At 41.3% G+C, this 18,130-nt stretch overlaps 1 protein-coding gene across 1 annotated transcript in view; it reads right to left on the bottom strand.

Moving 5' to 3' along the window:
• Nucleotides 1–16,044, bottom strand: part of CRYL1 (crystallin lambda 1) — a 51,006-nt gene extending 34,962 nt beyond the window's left edge. Inside the window, exons 1-3 of the mRNA XM_058045105.1 lie at nucleotides 15,940–16,044; nucleotides 13,152–13,259; nucleotides 6,036–6,162 (exon numbers count right to left, since the gene is read on the bottom strand). Coding sequence (XP_057901088.1) covers nucleotides 6,036–6,162; nucleotides 13,152–13,259; nucleotides 15,940–15,971 — 267 coding nt within the window. The 5' untranslated portion in view covers nucleotides 15,972–16,044. The remainder of the gene's footprint in view (nucleotides 1–6,035; nucleotides 6,163–13,151; nucleotides 13,260–15,939) is intronic.
• Between the last annotated feature and the right edge of the window lie 2,086 nt (nucleotides 16,045–18,130).

The raw sequence follows: 18,130 nt of genomic DNA, 5'->3' as shown, positions 1-18,130 counted from the left end.
ATCCTGTAAACCAAGGGTACAAAGGCATCATAAGGGCAGAAGCTCCTTTAACTGAAAAACAGACTAGCTGTTTTTTAGGCATGGGAATGCCATATTATCACCATGTGACACAATTATAAAAAATACGAATAAAGTATTCAAATTCACAGGCATGTGAATTTCCCATCCCAGACCTTCAGTCATAGACTTTTGATGAGTTATGTATGCACTGGAGCAAAATGCTGAACATGGGAGGAGAAGGAATCACACCACAAGAGAATTTTAAGAACAGGTTAACACATTTTTGACAGACAGTTGTCTAGGTATGACTGATCCTGCCTGCCTTTGGTCTCATCACTAGATAAAGAAACTTCTTGTAAAAGCAGTCATAAAAGATCAGGTAAAGGCACCAGCACTTTCAGGCTAACCTAATTTAAAAAAATAAGTTAGGGCTATAAATCACTTTTGATCTAGAGTGATAACTTCTTATTTGTCTTGAACATATGAGCTCATATGAGTGTGAAATCTGATGCTTCATGAATCACTATCTCTTGAGTGACATGAAAGACTGTTGACTGCAAGACACTGTGCAAGTAAACATGGAGGTGAAATCCAGCACTTGGATGGAAACATTTTGTACTTTCCTACATTTCATAAACATACTCTCTAAAGAATCTGACCAATAAAAATATCAAGTTACTGCCATTTTATACTGTTCAGAATAAATGACCGAATTACAAGTGTCCTTTCAACCTTCAGCAGAAAAAAACAGGATTTGTGGAGGTACTAGTTTTCAGAACTACATTTTCCAAAATCACACAAATTTGGGAGGGTTTGAGGGGTTTCTGTGAGAGGCTTTTTGGCTGTTTTTTTTTTGTTTAAAGCAAATACAGCAAATGAAGACAAGTTTGCTTCTTCTCCTGTTAGTATCATGGCATGAAATGATCCATCATTTTCCATGACATTCACATGTCCAACAAAACTTTCAAAAGGCAGACAAGTCGATCAGGCTGCGACAGTTGAAGATCCTTTTTGTTCCCTCAGGAAAGAGCAATAAGATCTCAAAGTAGTTGACTGACCTCCTCCTCCCTACATCTGCTCTCAAAGTACTAGATTTTCTGTTTTTCTCTACCCTGATCTCATCCACCCTGAAAAATAGGGAAAGTGATCTAGGAAAGGCAATGGAAACACAACACCACCCCAGAAAAGGGACTAGGGAGCAATGGAAGAGAATAGTTGTCAGGCAGGATGACAGTTTTGTCAATGACAGCTTCCTGAAACAAGGACCAAAACCATATTCAAGACTGTAATGGTAGATGACATCAGCTGCTATATGCACAGAATAGATGGGAAATTAATGTTAAAAAACTTGGAAGGACGTAAGTCCATTCAGCAGCAGCACTACTACAGTGACACTGGCAAGCTGTTTACCTAAACATCATCTTTCAGTTCAACTCAGACACTGACTTCATAAAATGTTTTACAGCAAGTCTTTAAGGTCTGATCATTTAAACCTTTAAAATTAGAAAGAATTTTCTCAAAACTTCTACAAAGACAGCAAGTTAAGTCCCATGCCTAAAACCTGTTCTCAAAAGCCAAAACAGAACTTCTGGTGCCTCAGGCCAATGTATAAGCTCTGTGGGGTAAAGCCAGGCCTAAGGTTACATTTGCCCAGCTGAGAGCAAACAGACCCATGTTTGTCTGTCCAGGGCTCAGTTCAGAAGAAGCCATGTTACTGCAATGCTTGCACACTCTGCCTGCCAGCAGTTTTGTTTTCACAGAGATCTGTGACTAACAGAGCCTCCAAAACAGTACGGTCTTCCAGCCTATGAGCTCAGGGCAGCTGAAGATATCTTCACCCACTGTCTGCAGACATTCCCTCATCCCCAGAAGTAAGAGGGTTCTTGAAAGACATCAGGAAAGCCAAACAAAAGTTGCAAGCAGAAACTGGCAAGAGACAGTCAAAAACTAACTTCTATGACCAGAGACACAAGATACCTGTTGACAAAGCTCCAAAGTCAATGCTGATTTTGCACCCTGAAGGCACCACCAGACTTTCTGAAAGCTGTTAACACTGTTTTTAAAAATATGTCTAACTGGAAAAGATGAAAGAGCAAGCAACATCTGAAAGATACCAGGCTGAAAATCTATTAGTGTCATTATCACCAGCTCAACAGCCTGCGCAGGTGTAATGGGGGGAAGAAGAGAGGGGGCAGAACACTCTCTCCTTTTAAAGGGGTGGGCAGGAAATGAAGATACTGTTCTAAGGCTTTTAGGCAGAGTTCTTTCAAAAGTAAAAAGGATAAATACTTCAAGAACAAAAGGTGTAAGTTAAAAGCTTCACCACTCTGTTCTTGCCCAGTCTGTTCTGTTCAATGCCACAGCACAACAGACAGGTTCAGAGATCACCTCTCAGTGACCTTTTGTGTCCATCTTCAACCAGCCCAGCCAGCCCTCACAAGTCACCAAAATACACAGCAGCTCAGGCATCAAGAGTAACATCTTAGCAATGGTTAGCTATCTAATCTTCCTCTGACAGCTAGCAAACTTTATTGTTCTGTTAGTAAATTGTTCAATTTAAAACCTTTGGTTTTGTCTTACTAGTGTTGTGGTAAAAGATCATACAAGTGGTGCACTTCTTTCAATTTATCTTATTTATGAACTAGACACATGTCCACTAAAATCTGGTTTTAATACTCAAAGGAGAACTAAGATGTTCAGTACCCAATAGTCACATAAAGACAGAAAACAAATGTAATCATGTATTTATGCAGGAAAGCTAAGAGCACAAAAATAATAAACATTTAAGTCACCCATGATAGTCCCACACCAGGAACATTCTAGTACAAACGTATCCATTAATTTATCTCCATGGAGATTTCAGCTAATGGAAAAGTTATTTCAGAATTAAAGCTTTTAAGTGATATAAAAACTTGCAGCATACATTAACCTACATGCTATAGGCTATGCACTTATTGCAAGTTGCACAGGAAAGTTCTGAGAAGTGAACTCACGTGAATACTTAGGTTGAGAGCAAAACACAGACTAATTTCCTTCTGAAGTTGATGTAAAGCACACTAAGCAAGGCAAGTTACTTCATGAAAATGCTCTGGAGAGAGAATATATAACCTTTTAAAATGTTCAAGACATCACTGTTATAAATTTTCTTCTCAGTTCTTCTAATTATCTCTTGCATCTTTTTCCCATTTGTATCTTCACTGATTTAACTTGGGAAGTTCCATTTTTTTCTTTTTTTATCCCTTGTGTTTGAAGTTATGTCCTATAACTACTTGGAAGGCAACTGTCTGAAGAATTTACTCATGGAGGGCAAACATCAAGAAGTTTTTTAAAGCTTTTAGTGGACTTAATCTACAAAGACCAGATTTAAAAAGAAGTTAAGATTTAACTAACTGATATCCAGGGTAAAGAAATGGAGTTCTCATAAAAATTCTGAAGTAAGCTAAGCAGTAGGTTATATCATTAAGCATGAAAATTGAGTTCTCTATTTGACTAAGATTAATGCAACCAATATTTTATTTTTAAAGTAATTAAAAGTCAGAACACTTGCACTCAGAAGTTACAATTAGTACATTTTGTCCTTCCACATTCAAAGTTGCACTAAGCAGCATTTCTTAAATGTAACATGGTTCAGTCATAAAGTAGTCTACTCACTGTTAAAATAAGGCTGTGAGCCTAGATTGTTTCATTCTATTCCACCACCCTCCTTTAAGAGAAAATTAAAGTCTATTTCAAATAAGTTGCCTGCCCACTTTCATTGTGCATTTGTTAAGACTTTGAATAAAGCTAAACTTTAATGCTATAGTTTGGAGACCTGATACAAATAGTGCCAACCATGTTTCACATGTTATCCATGGGCATATTGCAGCTATTTTGTTTCTTTTTATTGACATACTAAATACTACATGTTTAGAGACATCAAGAAGACTAAGGGAACATAAAATAGTGCCAGAAAGCTGCAGTTACCCCAGGTACACTGTTGTTGTTTGGAGACTACCAACACAACACCACTGAATTCAGCTACCTGAAAGGAACACCCAGGTTCTCTGAGGTGCAGGCTGGTAGGACAGCAGGCAACAGACTGAAGTTGCAACAGGAGACTTCTAATTAGATATTAGGGAAAAGTTGCAACGACAGTAATCAAACATTGTAACACGTTACCCAGAGAGACCAGAAGTGCTTACCCAAAACTCAACTGCACAAATTCTATGCAAGCTGATGCAAGTTGGTCCTGCAATGGGTTGGGCCAAATGAGTTCCACAGGCTCCTTCTAACAGAAAATTACTTTGATTTTGCAACATTTGCCCAACGCCCATTTTGTAAATGAACTGATAGTGGCGGGACCTTGATTTAATCTGATGTTGCATGCAAGACTTTGTTCAAAAATCTTAAGATTTTGTCAAAGACCCTCTCTCATGGGACCAATAACATACCAGAACTCAACATCCCTGCCAGAGCAACAAGACTCAAGAACTTCATCACAGCTAGCTTCAGTTCAAAATAAGATGATAAAATAGAAGTCAGAATGTTAAAGAGATACAAAGTTGACACTAAGAAGGATCAGATCCTTACAGGTAGCATACAGGAGAAAGTAAGGACACTATATGGCTATACCAGGTAGTAAGAAATGCTTGAAACAGCAAAAGAAAACAAGAAGAACTATGAGATACTGGAAACAAGAAGACAGCCTTCACAAGCAAAAGGTAGGAAGAACAGTCAGTTCTTACTCACTGGAATAGGCTGGCCAGTGCTGTTTCACAGACAGCTGTGCCCTTTGTTACATCCATTCATAAATGACCTGTAAGTTAGCTCATGAAATTTAAGTTGGCCATCATTATTACAAGCACAAGCATTTGCAGAAGTTGTTTACAAGACTGAGTGATTGGACTATAAATTTGCAAATTAAATTCAGTACAAATAGGCAATACATACATGAACGCAATACTGCAAACTAACAAGTTTCGAGCTCGCTAGTGACAAAAGAGCAAGATACTCTCAAGAGTAAGGGGTGAATAGATAGTTTCATGCTATGAAGAAAAGGAGTGAACACAAAGCAGTGTACCACTGTAAAAAGCTAGAGTACATTCACACCTTGACTTCTGCATGAGGCTTTGCCATGCCTCCCATTCTCTCCTCCTCACTTCATCAAATTGGGAGGAATGAAGGTCTGGAAGTCTGTGCTCTTTTCAGTTCAGTTTGTTATTAGGGTTATGTTGCAGCTGATCAGACTGGGAATTTACAGCCTGAAACAGTGTAAGCTGTAAACGAGAGTGCAGCACAAATCCATGTAGAGACAGCTAAGGGTCCAACACTGGAATAATACTGGGAAGCCATTTAGGGTAGAAGATGCCGATCCTAATGAACTTTATCCCAGAAATGATCCCAGATTAGCCTATTCTCTGCACTATGTCCAATCCAGTGAGCATATTAACAATTAAGCAGCCACAAACTTGCTGTTCTAGCAGCTCAGCTTGTTCTCCGTTCCACTTTTACTAAGCAGGACAGATTTCAAACCTATGTATCAACCCTGGTTTTAATACTCTAGCATTCTGGGATAGCTGTGTTTGGTTACAGCACTCCCTCACAGTCAGAAGAGTCATCCCATATGTCATACTCCCTGCCTTCACTAGGTACATGGAGAGGAAAATTACATTCTAGACCCAGCTCTAGAATGTGTGGCATTCCCTAAATGACAATCTGTCCCGCAAATATGTCCTGCCAACCTTCACCTTACATTCACGTTTTTAACAGGTACAATCATTATTATACATGGAGGTCACCGATTCCCTCCCAGCTTAGCTGCCAGCCTCTCCCCCCATAACTCAGAATAAACTTGCAAAGACTCTAGTGCTAGAAATTCTGCAAAGAGGCGTGATCTCCCACACCAGAATACCATCAGGCTAGAAAGAACTTTAACAAGCATGACTATATTCTTATGGGGTCATGCTGTTGAACTCTCCAGTGCCCACCTACTGTGTAGCACAGCTTTTAATCACCTTTCTGAACCATTTGCCATGAGCTAGCAAATCTTTGCTTACCTGAATGAAAGCAGCACCATCTACTGCTGCCTTCAGGTCTGTACAAACGCTAATGAGAGCCAACTGCTGCTCCGCACTCAAAGCTCCTTTCAGGACTCCCGACTTCTCCATCTCTTTCATTTGTTTGCTGACAGAAACAACATAGACACATTTAAACATGTTATCATTGTTCAGCCACCATCAATTTTTTAAAAAACCTTCTTAACAAACCATGTTCTACACTATTTGTTATGCCACTGCTCACATCTCTATTCAAAAATATAAAGGTTCATTGCAATAATTTCTCCTTCCTCCCCCATCTTATCAAAGGTTTTTCTTCTCTTCAAGCACAGACAGCTCCAAGATCTACACCTAGATGTCAGATGGTCACCACTTCAAATTTGTTTTAACTGGTGCACAATCAGCAAGAGGTTTTTTTGGCTCATATGTAATGGCAAGCAAGGTCCCTTTTATAAACTTTATCTCGTTTTACAAACAGCTCTTTTGCTACAAAGCCTCACTGTAGTAAAACCGCTTTACTAGTATAGAAATAAATAAATATATTCGATACAGGCAAGAGTCCTTCATAAAAACCAAACCTACATTTTGATGTTTTTTAAATGACTACAGAACAAGTGTTGAAAATTTTAAATAGTTACTAAACTGGAAATGAATGCTCAAGTACACACCCTGGCTGGGACTGGACATGCCACTTGTTCAGAAAAGGTCTCTATAGTTTGAAGCCCTCAAACATCCAGAACGAGTAAGCCATTTTTCAAAACCATTATAAACTGCTTAGAGGAACAATGGCCACTGAAATTAGGTGGGATTAATCTGTCTGATCACAGTCAACCTAAAGCTCCTTGATGTAGTCTTTATCATGGTTAAATCGGTTCAGTTTTCATCAGTTTCAAGACAGAACTCCTCTAAGCTGTTGGTTATTATTCAGCAAAAACTGCTCATCCTCATGAATACGTGGGGAAATTGACCTAATGAATAGCAGCAGGAAAAAGAAAAAATCCTTTATTCTTCCTACCAACTTAATTAAGGACATGGCAAATAGATGGCTGAAAAGCACAGACTTCTACTTCTTAAGCAATTTTGGCAAAGAATAGGAAACAGGGATCTTCAGCTCCCTTTCCCTAGGTCACAGGGAATGTACAGCATGCTGGACAGAAACTTCATCCAACACTTAAGGCTTCTAGCACTAAAGGTGCCAGTGCTTCATCTGAAAAGAAACAGGTGCCCTAAGCTACAGAATCCAAACTTCTGGCTCCCTCACACCTTGTGAGGCAAGATGAATAATTCAAAAGGTCTTTACTATCCATTCATTAGAACTTCATTTCCCAGGTGCTTTTGCCCAGTAAAACACATACAAAACAAAAGTTACATTTTAGGACATCCTACCAGAATTACTTCCTTCTTTGAAGAAGAGGGTGAAGTTCTTGTTCACTTTCATTGCAATACTACATTTGTCTTATTCTCCTAGGTTCTCAAAAATTACAGTACATGACTGGTGACTAAGGGATTCAAAAAAGCTGGAGTCATAGACTAAGTGATCCAGCTTCTATTTTTCTTCCCCTTGCAGCACCCATCTCCTCTTTCATATCTTCCCTTCTGTGCCAGTGATAACCATTCTGCATTTCTGCTTTTCTGTCACAAACCACTAACAATACACTGTGCACTCAGAATATAATTTCTTAGTTAACCTTCAAAACTACCACCTTCATCTTTGGAATTTGAGGCCGGACTGATTTTTTTAATTCCTAAACAAAGAGCATTCCTATTAACATAACCAATCTTCATGTTAGCCATGCATTTAAGTCAGTTAAAACATGGAGTAGGAAATATATGCATTACTTCAGTTTTGGCCTTCCCTCCTGGGAAATTTTTTGCACCCTTTGTCAATCTACTTGTAGCCATTCTGGTTGCTTTGTTCCACAAACAAATTTTAGTCTTTCAAGCACTAAACCACCATTATATTCCCATGGGGTATTAGATTGCTGCAGAACTGTGGGAAACCAGTGTTCCCTGATACTTACCATACATAAGACACAAAGGTTTGTACATGGAGCAGTGCACCACTGACCTCTACTGGATGACTTTGTAATGAAGACAGCCTAAATTTTTTGGGGTAAAATTTTGGTCCCTAGGATGACCTTAGACTGCGATCACTGCAGCCATATCCACAGCTTCACTCTGCAGCTGGATTGTATGTGCAGCGCAGAGTTTCACTTGTAAGGTCTTTGAAGAATGAAGAATTCACATCAATAAGAAAATACTATTTCCTTTCTGAGCTTATGCTTCATCTACCTCCAGAGTTTTACTGTTGTACCTGTCTGCCCATGTCAGCACTATTCTGGGAACTGGGCTAGTATTTGCTTCAGGATAAGGCATCCAATCTACAGGAACACTCCCAATCACATAAAATGCTTCTGCTTACAAACCCTACTCTAAAAGTCTTGACAGAAGAACCCTGAAAGCAATGCTAACACTTAACTCATCTTGTTCACATCCCACTTGCTTCACCTTTATCCACAGCCACTACTGGGCACTTGTATTCAGCACACATGGTTGCAACCAGCAAATACTTACTAGAAATAAGGCTGCTTAATCACAACCACACTGCTCCTACTAACAAGTAGGGAAGGAAGAGAAGAAAACACCAGCCCTGTTCTTCACAAGTTCAGCCAGCTGCTGTTGTCCAGAGACTAGAACTATTCAGCAGTCAGTGGTGTCTGATAAATGAGAGGGTAGTTGGCATGGTGAGAACAAACCAAAACATCACTCATCTTTAGCCCGAAACAGAACACACCAAGTAGGTTTTGTGTAGCCAAGCTTGAAAGCTTTCAGGAAAGGAGATTTTACTGACTCCTTGGACAACCTGTTACTCTGCATACCAGGCAAATGTGAGCACCGTAACTGTTCTCAAAACACAACTTTAGTCATTACACAAATCACCCTTACTGAAATAATTTGTTCCAGCTGCCATGGGCACTGGCTACCACACAGGAATGAGGTGAAAAAACAACATGTCCTTTTGGAGGTATTTCATCTCAGTCAGACAGAACCTTTTTAAGAAGGACTCTATCCCCTTCCAAAGCCTATCAATATGTTCTCTAGTTAGTTCTGCAAGTGAAGCAGTTTTGCCTAGCTAGTTAATTGCACTTTTGGCAATGGTGGGTGGGCAGAGATAAAATCAAAAGGTAGAATCAAGCTTACAATTTAGCACAAGCTCGATGTGCCAGCATCAGGCACCCAATATCAAATTGTGTTCTGAAAAGAATCATCTATTTAGAAGATGATTCTCGCCTTAAAGGAGATAGATAAAACTATCAAAGAAGACCTAAGCCAAGCTGCATTTTGCCCTTGATATATATATACAGTACCAATACAACAAAGCAGTCCATAAGACAGACCGGAAGACTAAGCCAGCAAGCCTGGTAATTAATCAGTCTTTATCAGCAGAATAATTATGTTTAAAACAATAGCACAGTAACTACTTAGAAAAGTTTATGTATTTCAAGAACCATAAATTTATTTTTTGCAGAGGGGCATGCACTAAAGCATTTCTGCATCCTGTGTTTTAGGACTACTTTCAGGAATAGCACACTTGTTTTTCTAATTCTGATTATTTCAAAATTTAGCAACCTTACATTCAAACCAGAATCACACCGATGCAGAAAAAAAGCACACTGGATATGAAAAATTACATTTCCCAAGGCAGGCTACTAGAGCATGCATTCAGTAGGTCCTGTGTGGTATAAGGGTGTTCATTAGTTTGTTTCTTCATCAGAACAAAAGGTTGTTCCATTAGAGCAGACACTGAGATGTTCTGAATTTATATAAAAGGCAATGACTTCTGGGTTAATGGACTAAAAGGCAACAACATAAAATAATTAAGTACCACTTCTGCCCTCACAGAAGTAACATCTCCTTTTAGAAGTAAAGTGAGTGTTGCTTACTACTCAAACCCCATTTTATTTGGAAAAGGGAAACTACAAATAGTCATCTGCACACTTTAGTTTCTCCCCAGTAAGTCATACCTCCATACTCTAAAAGTTTGTGGACTGCAGACCAGAGTGGAATAAATATGTTCCAATACTAAAACAAAATAAACCACAAAACCCCTAAGCCTAAAAACTTCCCTAAAGCTATTTGCTACTTGGAGGGAAAAAGGAAAGCAAATTACATCAGTTTCAGAGAACCAGTCACCAGCTGGCTCTATCAGACAGACATCCCCTTGCTGCTCTCCTGTTAGCATGCATGACCTGCTCAAGCTCCAGCTCTTACAGAAGTACCACATCAGTAAATCACTGTGATTTACTGCAGGTTGTGTGCTATGAAATGAGTGCAAAGAAGTTTGTATCTATCAAGATATGATCAATCATTAAAGCAGTGGTTGAAGAAACTGTGTAGCTTTGTATTCTTGTCACGAAAACTATGTTTTCCTGAAACTAGGCTTTTTAACTGGTGTTACAGTAGCCAAAATACACAAGTTAATTATAAGTTAAGATCATCTTATGTAAGAGGCAAAACCTGCCTTGAACTCAACTGAACTTGCCTTGAACCTATCAATGACTTGGATGAAGGGGCAGGTGCCTCCTCAGCAAGTTCACCAATGACACTGAACAGGGAGGAGTGGCCCCAAATGTCTGTGCAGCCCTTCAGAAGGACTTTGACAGGTTGGAGAGAAGGGCAGAGAGGAACTGTCTGGAATTCAACAAAGGCAAATGCAGAGTTCTACACCTGGGGAGGAATAACCCCAGGCACCAGCACAGGCTGGGGGTGACCTGCTGGAAAGCAGCTCTTGGAGAAGGACCTGCAGGTCCTGGTGGACACCAAGCTGTCCATGAGCCAGCAGTGTCCTCGTGGCCAAGAAGGCCAGTGGGATCCTGGGATGCATTAGGAAGAGGAGTGCCAGCAGGTCAATGGAGGACATCCTGCTCTGGATGTCTCCTCTGCCCTGATGAGGCACATCTGGAGTGCTGCATCCAGTTTTGGGCTCCCCAGTACAAGAAAGACACAGAGCTCCAGGAGGGGGTCCAGCAGAGGGTTATGAGGATGATTATGGTGCCAGAGCATCTCTCTCACAAGGAAAGGCTGATGGAGCTGGGCCTGTTCAACCTTGAGAAGAGACAACACAGGGGACCCCAACAATGTCTATAAGCATCTTAAAGGAGGATGTCAAGAAATGGATTCAGGCTCTTCTCAGTGGTGCCAAGCAATAGGACAAGAGACAACAGGCAGAAATTGGAATACAGCAAGTTACACCTGAACAAGAGGAAGAGCTTCTTTACTGTTAGGTTAACTAAACACTGGAATAGCTTGCTCTGAAAGGGTCTCTTTCCTGGAGCCATTCAAAAGCTGTCTGGATACAAGGAGCTTTAGAAAACCCTGCTTGAGCAGGGAGGTAGGACTAGATGACCTTCAGTACTCCCTTCCAACACTATCCATTTGGTGATTCTGTGAACTCCTGCAGGAGAACACACACAGGCACACAACAGTACAGACCCACTTAAATAGCACTCTATCCTATTACACATGACACTCTATGCCTCATGTTTCCAAGCTGAAAACCTTGGAAGGCTAACATCCTCATGCTGCTATAAGAAAAAATATGGGGCTTTAGTAATGAACGCCACAAAGCTGCCACCTAATAATCCAGTCTCATTGTGGCCACAACTATGACAGCAACTCTCAAAAAACCCAAAAGTTTGTGTCATCTACGTGATGCAATAGAGATGTTTGGTCTAACATCTACCTGGAAAGAAAAAAAAAGAGGAGATAGATTTTCCCACTCTTCTGTTATCAAGCCTTTTTTAGCAAATCTCAATAGACATCACATACAGTTTAACTTCTGAACTCTAACAACTGAACTGATCTACAAGTTCCTGAAGTCACTCCTGTTTGCTTTAAGGCTTGTTACAGAAAGCAATTAGGATGCAGCACACCACAACTTTTTTTCAGGTGCACCTTACACCCCATAGAGCTGACACACAAGCTGACATCATGCAGTGCAAGGCATCATGAAGGGAGAGCTGATGCATTTAGGTTGGTGCTAATTGTGAAGTCATCTGAAGTCCAGCATTAAATGCCAATACAGCAACATAAGGTTGTGCACAGAACCACTTTATAAATGTACTTTCACCCTCACTCACAGGCAGATAAAAGCTGTATTTTCAGGCCCAGCAAGAAGAGGGTGCATAGGACCAAGCAGACATGTTCCTTCTAACACAAGAACTAGGGGTCAATTAAAGTAATTTAGGAGCCAGGTTCAAAACAAACACAAGGGAACAGCTCTTCACACAACGAGCAGTAAATCTGCAGAACACAAAGTCCTTTGGTAAGGAGGCCACAGAAGGATATATATCAGTTCAAGGGAAGGTTAGAGAAATACTTGGAAGAAATCCAGTTAAGAGTGACTGAATAGATAATTAACTTGTTGGCATTGAAGGTTGGGGGAGGAGCCAGACAGGCAAGAATTGAACTTGTAGCTCTAGCAGTATCAAAAGCACAAGGCTTTAGCCACAGTGCCATGGGCAACAGAAGAGGGCTGGAGGTCCCCTGGACTCAACAGGTGGGAGTGACATCAGGTTCACACCCTCACACTGGCACTCCTCCTAAAGATGCTTCCTGCTTCAACTATATCTGACCAATGACACTAGCAACCTGTTCTTCTAGGACTCAAAAACACCAGTTTAAGAGTTTAAAAACTAGGTATAAAATGCTAATAATTGTAGCCGGGCTTCTCAACAATCCAACTTAACCTACCTCCACTTTGAAAAAGTGTTGCCTTTCTGTGGAAAAACTTTGTTGCCTTTCTGTGGAAAAACTCTTACATTCATATATTTTAAACCTAGTCTATAAATAACCTAATGGTGGTAAGCATTATTTTAAAAAATTGAATTTAAATGTAAGATCTTGAATAACTTAAAAATTAAATTTCTCTTCAGAAATGTCAGTTACACTTGGAAGTACAGATCTTCTGATCTTAACCTGTGCTTCTAAGTTAAAGCTTTCTTCAAAGCCTAAAATCGATGCTCCCTGAAATAACAAGATATGGCTTTTCACTCATAATTACAAAAATCCCACAGTTTTATTCCAACTCCAGTTATTTCAAGTCAGGTTACCCACCGAATATTTTCCAGTGCAGTTGTTAGCTGCTCTTGTGCAATATCATAAAGTTTCACTCTGAGGCCTCCAGCAGCAAACACCATGGCCCAGCTGCGACCAATGAGTCCACTGAAAAAAAAATATATCAGCCAATTAATAAACCAGCATTTAATAGGGGGAAAGAGATCTTGAAAGCATTGCAAAAACCAAACCAGAGCTTGGACTCTCTGATATTTGATAAAAAGATCAGTTACATACTGATGAGAAATAATCCCTCTAACACAGAAATACTCTTTGCTGGCTGTGTATAACAGGTTCTCTGAAAGCTGGAATGAAAATAACAGGGAAGAAAAAACCCAAAACAGAACAGAAAAAGGAGAGAAGAATTCAAATAGGAGGAACCACTACTTTGGGATAGTGGACTCAATCACCAACAGTTTTGTCAGCCACAATCTCAATCTGGACTTGGTTAATGCATTTATTTTTAAGAGATTTTAAATTAATAAATAAATTAAAATATCTGTTCGGCTCCTAGACTGAAGACAGGCAGCAGTCCACTGATCCCAGAGTGCAGGACCCTGCTTCAGAGGTGATCAGAAAACCCAAGGCCCAGCTACTGAAGTCACAGGTCCTCAGCAATTCAGAAAGTATCCCAAGCACATGAAAAGGGAAAACAAAAGAAATCTTAACTGAACATACTTTTGATACCATTTTTCCACCTAGCCACTTCTAGAACTACCTTTATTTTTAGATTAAGCACTTTATCACGCGGGATACATACAGGAACAGTCTGCCTACATCTTTTGGTGAATCATATTACTGAGCAACACATGGAGGAAATCTGTAGTAACTGACAATTTTATTGTCTCTCTTAAAGAGATGCAGGTTCTAACTTCATTAGATGTGTAGCAGGCAGTCTTTTCAAATGGAAGCACCAAGGCACAGTGTCACAAGCTTAAGTAACATGAAATCACAAAAAATTCGGAAAAAAAATCCATAACAGAGACAAGATCAGAACTCAAGATCCATGATTTTTACTGTGGGGGTTTTGATAATTACATGCATTTCCTCTCACTTCCAAGATCACTGTATTTGCAGCATTAAACTTTAGTGATGTCTGGCAACTGAAAAATTCAAGGCCATTAGGGCATCAATAAAACATTAAAAGGGGAGCAAAAGTCAGAAGTAAAGTAATAGGGCAGATGAAAAAACAAGGAAGAAAAAACAGGAAACATGCTCAGCCTTTCGTTTAACTAGATCTTTTTAAAAAGGATTAAAACGGGAAGTTTCAAAAAATAGCAGGAATCAGTGGAAATAACTTGGACAAAAAAAGTGAAGTTTTGCATTTACTGCTGTTAAGCAGACAGTGAGGTCTCTCTCAAAACCTACCATTTAAAGGTAAAAATAAACAACTTCTTTGCAGTAAGCCCAGAGTTCATCAATTCTGAGGCAAGCAACAGAACAAACTTACAGAATAGGCATGGTCAAGGTTTGTGAGCTACTGCAGCCTCCTGGCTAATGAGTATTTATAAAATAAAAGCATGTGAATCACTTCAACTTGACATAAGCACATCTGAGCTACCAGTATCTTTACAAAGTAGCAGAACCTTTCTAAATTGCACTTTTAAATTAAATTTCCTTAAAATACAAAAAAAAAAATCCTTAATACAGGTTTCTAAGATTGTGGGTTTTTTGTTTTGAACTGCAGAGCACACAAAGTAAGTCAATGGTAGGTATCAGGCCTGCACCGTTACTGCATTGTGCATGACAGCATCATCACAACCTGATGCTGGCATATTTCACCCCAAGACAGTGCTTTCTGACACTTTAGGCGCTGTCATTTTGGGCTCAGTGATAGGTAAAGTATTAATAACCAAATCTGCTCACACAACTTCCACAGGTGCTACCAAAACCTGCAGTAGTGCCACAGGAGCCACAGCAGGCAAGAACCCAATTCTCCTGACCCTTCAGGTACACCTACAGTGAACAAAATTTCCCTGAGTACCAGCAGCAGGAGCCAGCTTGGTCAGTGTCACACAGCAGCACCCAAACTCCCATCCTGAGGCTTCGAGTGGTCTTGCTGATAAAGCTGGCTCCAGCCCACACTTGTAGCACCAAGGTACAGTGGTGCACAGGGCATTGTTACTATCCCGCACCTATTCTCTCTCCCCTCCTGACTCTTGTTCAAGTAAAGAACTTTAGGTTCAGCTCAATGAGAGGATGAAACAATGCCTTCCCATACAAGCCAGAAATACTGCTGACTTTTGTGGCAAGTCAATATTGATTCAGGAGTGTTTAAGACCAACTTAGGAGTTTCCTGACAAAGCTGACTCACAGGACGTTAAGCTGTGCTTGGATTTCTCCGCTCCTCTTGCACTTAGACACACAAAAGGCATTGCAATGAAAAGGGACAGCAGTCCTTCAGACGTAAAGGGCGACTTCGGTAAAGATGTTTGTTTGTTGTTTTTTTACAGTAGCACAGAGCTGTCAGGGGCTTAAACAAAGGCACTCTAAGTAGAGGCAAGCAGGTGCATCCCACCACGTCCCGAGATCCAGCAGCAGCTCGCCCCCGCGGCTGGGGAGAACCCACCGCCTGCCCTGCTGTCACATCCGGCAGCCGCAGCACTGGGGACAGCTGCGGCAGGGCCGTACCCAGCACTGAGTCCCCGAACCCCCTGCCCGCAGGCCGGACCGAGCCGGGAGAGGCGCCCGAGCCCCTTCGCACGCCGCGGGCATCCGTCCTACAGGCGCCGCGCCGGAACCTCCTCCCGGCGGCGCTGTCCCCGCCTGCGGGGGACGAGAGCTTTACCTGCCGATAATGGTAACCTGCGAGGGCTCCATGCCTGCGACCGCCGCCACCGGGAGGGAGAAGCGGGATGGGCAGCGGGATGGGACACCTCTGCCCCGAGCGAGCCCGCCCCGCCCGCGGCTCCCGCCATGTCACGGCCGCCCATTGGCTCCGCGGCCGCCCCCGCCCCGGGGCCGAGCCTGACCGGGGCCGGGGCGGGAACGGGGCGGGGACCGGGACAGGGCCGAGCCTGCCCTGGGCCGGGGCCGGGGCGGGGGCCGAGGCCGAGCCTGCCCGGGGCCGGGGCCGAGGCCGGGGGCGGGTCGGGGGCGTCTCCCCCGGCCGCAGCCCCCAGGTCCCGCCCCCCCGCTCCCCGGGCACGAAGAGAAAACGTGACATTTTAAATGTTTGATTAATATAAAATATTATATTAAAATATAATACATCCAGGAAATACTTTTAAGTTTTTTTGTCTTTCTCAAAAAACTTAACAGTGGAAAAACAATACATTCGAACCCAGAATAAAGGTTTGATAGTTACTGATGAAGTTCAGTGAACCTTTGGCTATCATTTGAAAGTTTGTTCAGCTTCTTCTGAACAAACTTCTACTTTCCAAGAAAAATAAATAAGGCTAACATAATAATTTGGTGCACCTGCCCGCTCACTGGCACTTTGCTAATTCCAATCACATCCAACAATGAGATGGAGAAGTCAAAACGATATATTCCTAAAGGCTTCATGAAGACTGCTCAACGGGTAGCAGGTGGAAAACCAAACTATTTATCTCCTTGGCTTCCTGATCTTAACACCATCTATGTAACCTGAGATATGCCAGTAGCTGGGAAGTGTTAGTGAAACCAACTGGCAGTAAATTGGGCCATGGGAAGATTTAAGGCAGTGGGACAGAAGAGTGTAGCTTGCTGTGCCAGTTCTGCTGCTCAGGGCTTGTGTAGGCTGCCGTAGAAAAGCATTTTAAGATTTTAGCATGTACCAATTTTGTTCCTTTGAAGACTCATTCAAAATGGTATGACTTGGCACATGTTCTAAACACAAAGACCTTTCTGTAGACAGAGCATAACTGAAGCAAACAATGCATACTTTCTTTGTGAACTCAGGTTTTTACCTCAAAGAAAAAATGGTAGTTCCTAGAACATAAAAGTAATGTTACCTGGGCTTGAGAAAAAAATGGTCTTCAGAACAACTTTACCATCACTTCCATTTAGAAGTACTTATCAGTTATTTTAATACTCTTTGACCTCCTGAGACGTGTATTTATTTGATCTCCTGAGACTTGTCATCAGCAATAGACTAAGAGACAAAAGCCATTGCAGATCTACAAGTGGATTTAGAGAATTAAAAGTTCTGAGTGTTACTGCAAGGGTTTTAGAGCTAATTACAGCTGTGATAAAAATGATTCCAGGGCCTTTTAGTTCTGGGGGTGAACAAAACAAGTCTGTGGCAATGAAATGCGAACTATTTTATTGTTATTGTTGTTATTATTATTATTATTATGATCCATATCTTAATGACAAAGCCCCATAGCTCTGCATTACTTAATCAAAACTAGGGTATGACCACAGTACAAGTTTAATTTTTGTGTAATAGCAGAAGAGTTTTAGGCCCAGTTCTTGCAGCCACCACAAGTTAGGGACCGTGATTCTCCTCCCTCTTCTGCAATTCACATGGAAAGGACAGAAGGTGCTGTAAGCCCAGAAACATCAAAGACCATAACCAACCAATATTATGGTGAAAGGACTTGGGCTCCATTAGGAATGAAATGTAGGGCTTGTACTGGCACCAGGCATGCACTCACCAGCGTATGTATTCTTTCTTCAAAGCCAAATAGGTGTAGAGGCAGATTTTACTTGTGCTGGGAGCTGCACAGTTGATCCCTCTATGGTTTTAGTCTTTTCCTATGGAGTATGCTCCTCTGCTGCCCCACGGGCAGAGCTGAAATCTGCTACTGACCACAGAGGGGGGGATTTACCGCAGGGGAGAAGCAGGATGGTATAAAAGGCTCGTGTAATAAGCAAGGGGAAATAACTCTCACTAACTCTGAGCCTTGGCGACGTGTGATATGAAGGAGATGTGAATTCCCTTTGGAGAAAAGAAAGGAATGGTATGCTTTTAAAATACAGAGAGTGCTAGCCTAAGCTTTTAGTGTGGAATAATAACAGAGGCATAGTTCACATTTGTTAAGTATTAGATCTGT

The sequence above is a fragment of the Melospiza georgiana genome, chromosome 2 (assembly GCF_028018845.1).
Source record: "Melospiza georgiana isolate bMelGeo1 chromosome 2, bMelGeo1.pri, whole genome shotgun sequence".
Classification (NCBI taxonomy): Eukaryota; Metazoa; Chordata; class Aves; order Passeriformes; family Passerellidae; genus Melospiza; species Melospiza georgiana.
This window is presented reverse-complemented; position numbering and strand designations above follow the sequence as displayed.